The sequence below is a fragment of the Salvelinus fontinalis genome, chromosome 24 (genome assembly GCF_029448725.1).
Source record: "Salvelinus fontinalis isolate EN_2023a chromosome 24, ASM2944872v1, whole genome shotgun sequence".
NCBI classification, from domain to species: Eukaryota; Metazoa; Chordata; class Actinopteri; order Salmoniformes; family Salmonidae; genus Salvelinus; species Salvelinus fontinalis.
In genome coordinates, this window is record NC_074688.1 from 25,181,274 (window position 1) to 25,190,935 (window position 9,662).

The 9,662-nt window shown below is 43.3% G+C and overlaps 1 protein-coding gene across 1 annotated transcript; it reads right to left on the reverse strand.

Annotated features, from left to right (window-relative positions):
- Window positions 1-1,312: 1,312 nt before the first annotated feature.
- LOC129822497 (heat shock protein beta-1-like) lies at window positions 1,313-5,706 on the reverse strand. The gene is given in 6 exon segments (XM_055880815.1): window positions 1,313-1,393; window positions 1,723-1,748; window positions 3,967-4,023; window positions 4,026-4,050; window positions 4,052-4,341; window positions 5,610-5,706. Coding segments are annotated over 6 exon segments (576 nt in total).
- Window positions 5,707-9,662: the final 3,956 nt, after the last annotated feature.

The window sequence follows — 9,662 nt, forward strand, 5'->3', positions numbered from 1 at the left end:
ATGTCATTTTAGGCGAAAATTGAAAAAAAAGGTCAGATCCTTAAGAGGATTTATCAAACTTCAAGATTTGATGATCTGTTGTGAGGATTAATTTCCTCCTACTCAGATTTCTCTGGTTCATTTGGCCATGGAATATACAGTACCAGTCGAAGGTTTGGACACACCTACTCATTCAAGGGTTTTTCTTTATTTTTACTATTTTCTCCATTGCCTTGATGACAGCTTTGCACACTCTTGTGTTATTTCATAGTTTTGATGTCTTCACTATTATGTCTTCTATTATCTAGAAAATAGTAATGTGTCAAAACTTTTGACTGGTACTGTATAAATTCTTCCACAAGGCAAAATAAAGACAAATAGTATGAATGACAAAATGTATTATTAATTCATATTAACATTTAGAATTTTCAGCTGAAGTTTTTAAGAAACCTCCCTAAAACAGCACAGAGCCGCTGTTAGCCGCTCCTCTTCATATAATTCACTGGAAATGTCCACTATATTGAAAATACAATTAAAAAAGCACTGTACAGTATATATATTTGAAATCAGAAGATTGAAACATGAGACTGCAGAAATACTGATTTCCAGGTGGAAACTTATCTCCCAACTCACTTTCATACAGCATCAAGTGTACATACATGGTCATTTACAGTAAATAAAAAAAGCGGGTCACACTTTATTTGGATAGTCCATCCGTAGATGCTCTACAGATGATCATGCTATCTACAAACTATTTGTTGATAAGCAACTGCTTTCTAAGGTTACAGTTGGGGTTGGGGTAAGGTTTAGAATAAGTGTTCGGGTAAGGGTTCGAGTTAGGGCTAGCGTAAGGGTAAGGATTAAGTTTAGGGTTAGGATAAAAGTTAAGGTTCGGGTTAGTAGATAGTTAGTTGAAATGTTACTAATAGTCTGTAAGCGCTTATCTCCAGTTGACCAATATCTACTGCAGATGATCTGTACGTTTGACTCTTCTTGCTATACTTGGTTGTTAGCTATTAGTCGCTAGTCCCAAACATCATCCCTGTTAATTAAAAATAAAATATCAGATGTCTGTCAGTTCTCCTGTCAGTTTTTCAAGAGAATAGAGAAAGGTTGGAGCTACAGGACCAATGAAATATATCAAAATGCAATTTTGCCAAAACAGGCCATTCAATGCATTGATTGACAGTAACTACAAGAAGTTACACTAACAATGCAAGTTAAGGTATAAAATACAAGCCACAGCAGAAGATGTCATGTGTTAGCCATGAATTGCACTTGAGAACTGGTGCCTGCAAAATTACACAATGTTGGAAGCTTACTCGTGGGGAGTTTACTTCTTGCTGATGGCCATGGAGAGCACTCCTTCCTGGACTGCTGGCATGGGCAGTGGGACCTTGACGCTGAGCATACCCTTTGGAGAGAGAGAGAGGAGATCACCTTCTCAGAGTCCACACCGGGGAGAATACTGCTGCCAGGAGACAGAACAAGTTTGTATCAGAGGAGAGTACTCTCATGTGACAGAAGTTATTATTGTCAATATCGGCATCCCAAATTGCACCCTATTCCCTATATACTGTAGTGTGCTTCTTTTGACCAAGACCTAAAGGGCTCTGGTCAAAAGTTGTGCACCATATAAGGAATAGTGTGCCATTTTGGACGTATCATTGCAATCAACACCCAAGGGATGTTACTTTAGCTTTACAGTTTTATAACTATTGAAATGTTCTGCTTTGTACACACTTGTACTCTTCTCTCTTCGTGCTTTCCTGTTGATATTACAGACACATTGGGGTTAGGAGTGTATCTTCGGTGTGTACAGTATGTGTATGACTCTCTGTGCACAGATTGAGTTCGGTCTACAGTTTATGCTTTAGAGTGCACCTGGCTGTATATTGTATGGGTATTGGGTTGTTATTTTGAAAGGCTTGACTCCCTCCTGAAGCTGCTCTGGGATGCGTTTTCCAACAAAGATGTGTCATTGACCCTTAACTATAGGCTGCAGTACTGTACGGGACTAAGAAATGTAGCATATCTTCTATCTTCGTCTATCCAGTAGGTAAGCAACTTTTTATTTGTTTTATTATACAAGAAAGATCAAAGCATAAACTGAACGACGACATGGATAATATAGAGCTGGTAGGATTTTCCATGCATCGGCAGAACAGAGAAGCTACATCTGGTAAGACGAGGGGCGGGGGTGTGTGTCTATTTGTCAATAACAGCTGGTGCGCAATGTCTAATATTAAAGAAGTCTCGAGGTATTGCTCGCCTGAGGTAGAGTACCTTATGATAAGCTGTAGACCACACTATCTATCACGAGAGTTCATCTATATTATTCGTAGCCATCTACTTACCACCACAAACTGATGCTGGCACTAAGACCGCACTCAACCAGCTGTATAAGGCCATAAGAAAACAAGAAAATGCTCACGCAGAAGCTGCACTCCTAGTGGCCGGGGACTTTAATGCAGGCAAACTTAAATCTGTTTTACCTCATTTCTACCAGCATGTCACATGTGCAACCAGAGGGAAAAAAACTCCAGACCACCTTTACTCCACACACAGAGATGCATACAAAGCTCTCCCTCGCCCTCCATTTGGCAAATTTGACCATAATTCTATCATCCGGATTCCTGCTTACAATCAAAAACAAATTTAGGAAGTACCAGTGACTCGCTCAATAAAGAAGTGGTCAGATGACGCGGATGCTACGCTACAGGACTGTTTTGCTAGCACAGACTGGAATATGTTCCGGGATTCATCCAATGGCATTGAGGAGCATGCCACCTCAGTCATTGGCTTCATCAATAAGTGCATTGATGACGTCGTCCCCACAGTGACCGTATGTACATATCCCAACCAGAAGCCATGGATTACGGGCAACAGCCACATCGAGCTAAAGGCTAGAGCTGCCGCTTTCAAGGAGCAGGACACTAATTCGGACCCCTTTAAGAAATCCTGCTACGCCCTCAGACGAACCATCAAACAGGCAAAGCACCGGCTTTGATGCTCGTCGAATGTGGCAGGGCTTGAAAACTATTACGGACTACAAAGGGAAACCCAGCCGCGACCTGCCCACACTGACAGTGTGGTGCCAGGACAACAACTCAATGTGAGCAAGACAAAGGAATTGATCGTGGACTACAGGAAAAGGCGGGCCGAACAGGCCCCCGTTAACATTGACGGGGCTGTAGTGGAGCGGGTCGAGAGTTTAAAGTTCCTTGGTGTCCACAGCACCAACGAACTATCATGGTCCAAACACAAGACAGTCATGAAGAGGGCACAACAACACCTTTTCCCCCTCAGGGGACCCCAGATCCTCAAAAAGTTCTATAGCTTCACCATTGAGGGCATCCTGACCGGTTGCATCACCGCCTGGTATGGCAACTGCTCGGCATCTGACCGTAAGACAGTACAGAGAGTCGTGAGTACGGCCCAGTACATCACTGAGGCCAAGCTTCCTGCCATCCAGGACCTATATACTAGGCGGAGTCAGATGAAAGCCCCAAAAATTGTTGTCAAAGTCTCCAGTCACCCTAGTCATAGACTGTTCTCTCTGCTACCGCACGGCAAGCGGTACCCGGAGCGATAAGTCTAGGACCAAAAGGCTCCTTAATAGCTTCTACCCCCAAGCCATAAGACTCTTGAACAATTAATCAAATGGCTACCTGGATTATTGACATTGACTCGCCCCCTCCCACACACATGTGTTTTTACATTGCTGCTACTCACTGTTTATTATCTATGCATAGTCACTTTATCCCTACCTACATGTACAAATTACCTCGACTAACCTGTACCCCCGCACATTGACTCGGTACCGGTACCCCCTGTATATAACCTCGTTATTGTCATTTTATTGTTTTTTACTTGTATTTGGCACATGTGACAAATAACGTTTGATTTGATTTGATCAATCTTGATTGAGAGAGAAATATTGAATCATGTAAATCATCTAATTCAATAACATGAAGGAATACTGACCGATAATCTCTGTCACTCTATCCTTGGCCTTGACCATCAGCTCCTCAGGGGCAAACTGACGTCCAGGCTGATCCTCCAGGAGTCATGGGGTTTGCTTCCTCTCAGACAGGCCAGATCTGAGCTGGCGGAACATTGTGCAGGCATAGGGGTTGCCCATTAGGCAGTAGAAGTAGAAGCCTACATCCACGGAGGAGCCTGGGGGGCACATGTAGCCGGGCCAGTGGGAGCCTGGCCAGTGGGACCACTTGTCTGGGATCTGGGGCATCCCGAAGGACTGGTCGAAGAGCCGTGTGCTGTGGTGCCAGTTGCGGAAGAGGTCAAAGTTTGGCTCCCGGAGCATAGTGAAAGGGACATGATTTAAACTATTTTCTTGGACTGTTAGGAAACAAAGACAAGCTCATGTGTCCAAAGAAATATATGAGATATACTGTACCCCACCCACCCTGGGAAAAATGACAAGTATGAGGACTATGGACATTAGAGGTAATTTACCTCTGCTGGGTGTGACATACACCCAGCAGCCCACATAGCACAAACGTAAATAACATACAGTACCTACTGCACAGACCTCATGGTACAAAAGCTACAGCGAACACGCCCACAGGATTACACTGCAAAAAACAGCAGTAGCAACAAAGGCTTGGCTTGAGCATTGCAAATAGTCATTTTGTTTCCTGTTGTTGCACCTTTTGATCATGTAAATCATGCACTCTTTGATTGAAACGTGTAATTGTGTATTTCCTGTTTTGCTATCTATTGGTGGTTCTGGTTGGTTAGTATCCACACACAGAGAGAGAAACAGAGCACACCCAACAGAGACAGTAAACAGCTGTGAAGATTTGTCAAGACCTTGCAAATGAAAACAGATACTTTGAGAAGACTGTCTGTGTAATCTGCAGCTTTTCGCATTGAGTTTAAAAACATTTTTTTTTATTAAGAATCATGAAAAGCGGAACAGTGAAAACAGTCTACCAAGGAGTATAGCCGAGAAATGAGCTCTCTTCCGCAGTGGCAGTTCTGAAAGTGATGATTTAATTTGTTGGTTTAGGACTTGATTGCATGTCAGTGACACCAGCATGGTCTTTGTGTGAAAATCAACCTGGACCTTAACGTGTGTCTAGGCCAGGTTTTGCAAACCAGTCAGTTATACGAAGCTCAGAGAGAAAGAGACACGGGCAACATGACTGCTAGCATGATGGAGTTGTGAGTGACTTGGAAGAGACTGACAGAGTTGGGGATTCTGTAAGGGGTACGTAATCGGTGGCAGGGAAGTCAGACGCAGGAGAGCAGAACTTGGTAATAGCCGGAGCAGTTTAATAGCAAAACTCACTGCATAAATACAACAAGATATTTGAGTACAAAAACCCGTCGCGCACCAATCAACACATGCACAAGCACTTACAATAAACAATCCCACACAAAGACATGGGGGGAACAGAGGGTTAAATACACAACAAATGATTGAGGGAATTGAAACCAGGTGTGAGGAAAAACAAGACAAAACACATGGAAAATGAAAAGTGGATCGATGATGGCTAGAAGACCGCCGAGCGCCGCCCGAACAAGGAGAGGACCCGACTTCGGCGGAAGTCGTGACAGGGATGGGAATGGACTCAGAAAACCAAGCCCATGATGGTGCTGACTGGGTTGTAACAGCTGTAGTGGCTTTAGCTGGGCCGGGGAGTCCCGCTGGGCCTCTGCATTGGCCTGGCTGGCTGAGCCTGTTGCTGAGGCTGTCATGGCAAGGGAGCAGAAAATGATCAGCTATACATCATACATTTCTCCCAAAGGAGACAGGCTGTGTTGGAGGGTTGGTGGTCTCTGGAGCACAAAGGGGAGGTGTGATCTACAATACACAGGTATGTACTTCACACTGGATTAGGGAGCTTGTTTTTTTTCATCAGTTACAAAACAACACATTTTCTGTTTCCTGTGTAGCCTATTTTATGTAAGGAATCACAACAATCAATTGTCAACTGAATTGTACCTCTATCAGTAGACCAGTGGATTTTTATATATAGTGTGGAGAAACAAGTCAGTTTTATGCATTCTATTTCTAAGGTGTGGTCCGATCAGAAACAGAGCACTACTGTGCTGTTGCTTGGCAACTGTTTCCACAGTAACCTTTGCTCAGAAACATTCCACTGTGGATTTCGAGGAGTGCCATGTACATCAATGGGAAAACAAACTGATCACAAAAAAGCCAACTAATGTGAAGAATGATTAAACATGGTCCAAAGTGATGTGCATGTTTCAATAAATAGATTTTTTATTTTGTTACAGCTCACATGGAGGCTGTGCATTTAGCATGTACCCCTAACACCTGTGCAGTAAGTCACTCACTTCAATACAGAGAAACTTAAACCCTGGAGTGTATATTTTAGATAAAGGGACTGTGTGTCAATCCAAATCCCCTATCATAACACATATGACTAGTATGACAGCCCCTTGAGATAAATGGCTCTATAGTACACAGGACAAACACACCTATTTTTACCTCCTCTTGCTGAGGAGTGCATGACAGAGACGTATGGACTTCATATGTGCACCTCTTTCTTAACAAGAGTGAGCACACCTTTACATGCATTGTGTGACATCAAGGTGACCGTTGAAAGAAAAAAAGCATAGGACAAATGGCATGTTTCATTATGGTCGTTGGCAAGTGGTATTAGATCATTCTACAGAAATACACTATAATATGTCTGAAGCAAGCCTAATGTAGCCTCTGTATGAAGAACAATGGAGGAAAAAAACTGGCCTGAGGCACAATAGATGATACAGTTAGACAGAAGGGTGCCATCTAGTGGTATATTTACAAAGAAACAGGGACATTGAACATAAGGCCTATGACTATATGTCTGTCAATTTTGAATAAACAAACACTAAAAATCAAAGTAGACACATACCTTAGTACAATTGCCCACACCCCAAACATTTCTTCAAAACAGCATGGTTCTCAAAATGGTTCTCAGACACAGTCTCCATCAACTTCAGGTACAAAATCCAAGGAACTTGAAGCTCTCAACCTGCTCCACTACAGCCCTATCGATGAGAATGGGGTCACGCTCGGTCCACAATCATCTCCTTTGTCTTGAGCACGTTGAGTAAGAGGTTGTTGTCCGGGCACCATTGTTGTGTCATCGGCAAACTTAATGACGGTGTTGGAGTTGTGCCTGGCCGTGCATTCATGGGTGAACAGGGAGTACAGGAGGGGACTGAGCACGCACCCTTGAGGGGCCCCAGTGTTGAGGATCAGCGTGGCGGATGTGTTGTTACCACCTGGGGGCGGCCCGTCAGGAAGTCCAGGATCCAGTTGCAGAGGGAGGTGTTTAGTCCCAGTGTCCTTAGCTTATTGATGAGCTTTGAGGGCACTATGGTGTTGAACAATGAGTTGTAGTCAATGAAAGCATTCTCACATAGGTGTTCCTTTTGTTCAGGTGGGAAAGGGCAGTGTGGAGTGCAATAAATCTGTGAATCTGTGTCTAGGGTTTCTGGGATAATGATGCTGATGTGAGCCATCACCAGCCTTTCAAAGCACTTCATGGCTACAGACATGAGTGCTACGGGTTGGTAGTCATTTAGGCAGGTTACCTTAGTGTTCTTGGGCACAGGGACTATGGTGGTCTGCTTGTTGGTATTACAGACTCGGACAGGTTGGTATTACAGACTCGGACAGGAAGAGGTTGAAAATGTCAGTTTAGACACTTGCCAGTTGGTGGTCCGTAATAGTTTTCAAGCCCTGCAACATCCAACGAGCGTCGGAGCCGGTGTAGTACGATTCGATCTTAGTCCTGTATTGACACTTTGCCGTTCGCCGGAGGGCATAGCGGGATTTCTTATAAGCTTCCGGGTCAAAGTCCCGCTCCTTGAAAGCGGCAGCTCTAGCCATTAGCTCAGTGCGGATGTGTCCTGTAATCCATGGCTTCTGGTTGGGGTATGGACATACGGTCACTGTAGGGACGATGTCATCAATGCACTTATTGATGAAGCCAATGACTGATGTGATGTACTTCTCAATGCCATAGGAAGAATCCCGGAACATATTCCAGTCTGTGCTAGTAAAACAGTCCTGTAGCTTAGAATCTGCTTCATCTGACCACATTTTTATTGACCGAGTCACTGGTGCTTCCTGCATACATTTTTGCTTGTAAGCAGGAATCGGGAGGACCTCCGTCCTTTTTTTCTCCGTCGTCTCTTCACGCAAATGACGGGGATTTTGGCCTGTTCCCGGGAAAGCAGTATGCCGTTCACGTCGGGCTCGTCGGACTCGTTGAAGGAAAAAAAAGCTTCTGCCAGTTCGTGGTGAGTAACCACTGTTCTGATGTCCATAAGTTATTTTAAATCATAAGAGACGGTAGCAGCAACATTATGTACAAACGTTTAAAAATAAGACACATACAACGCAAACAATTTGACATAAAAACACAATCGGTTAGGAGCACGTAAAACGTCAGCCATCTTCTCCGGCACCGTCAATCACAGTTGATGTCCTAATGAAAGATGAATTCCTCTCCCAGTCTCTGGTGTACAGCAAACTGAAGTAGGTTTTCCTCTGGGATTTTGCCTGTGCTTAGCTCTATCCCATTTCTTTTCGTCATGAAAAACTCCCCAGTATTTGCCAAGCATACCCATACCATGAGGCAGCCACCACCATGCATGAAAATAAGGAGCCAGTTACTCAGTGATGTGTTGTGTTGGATTTGTCACAAACATAAGGCTTTGCAGTATTACTTTAATACCTTGTTAAAACCAAGATGCAAGTTTTTATCATTTAGGTAAGTATTGTGGAGTACTACGATGTTGTTGATCCATCCTCAGTTTTCTGCCATCACAGACACTGAACTCTGTAGCTGTTTTAAAATCACCAATGGTCTTATGGTAGGATCTCTGAGCAGTTTCATTCCTGTCCGAAAGCTCAGTTCAGAAGGACGACTATACCTTTGATGTGTCTGGGTGGTTTAATATATAATCCACAGCATAATTATTAACTTTACCATGCTTAAAGAGATATTCAATGTCTGATTTGTTATTGTAACAATCACTGCCCTTCTTTATGAGGCTTTCAAAAAGCTTTCTGGTCTTTGTAGTTTTATCTGTGCTTGAAATGTAATACTTAACTGAGGGACCTTACAGATGGTGTATGTATGGGGGACAGAGGAAAGGTTAGTCATTCAAAAATCATGTAAACCCCTATTATTTCAAACAGAGTGAGTCCTTGTAACTTATTATGTGATTTGTTAAGCAATATTTCACTCCTGAACTAATTTAGGCTTGCCTAAAAATGGACTGAATACTTATGCAATGACTATATTTTAGTTATGTAATATATACAGTATATATAATTTTCTTCCACTTTGACATTACATTACTCATGCTGCCAAACATACCCTCGTAAAACTGACTATCCTACCGATCCTTGACTTCGGCGATGTCATTTACAAAATAGCCTCCAACACTCTGCTCAACAAATTGGATGCAGTCTATCACAGTGCCATCCGTTTTGTCACCAAAGCCTCATATACCACCCACCACTGCGACCTGTACGCTCTCGTTGGCTGGCCCTCGCTTCATACTCGTCGCCAAACCCACTGGCTACAGGTCATCTATAAGTCTTGCTAGGTAAAGTTCTCAGTCTTCTCAGTTCACTGCTCCAGCAGGTATATTTCACTGGTCACCCCCAAAGCCAATTCCTCCTT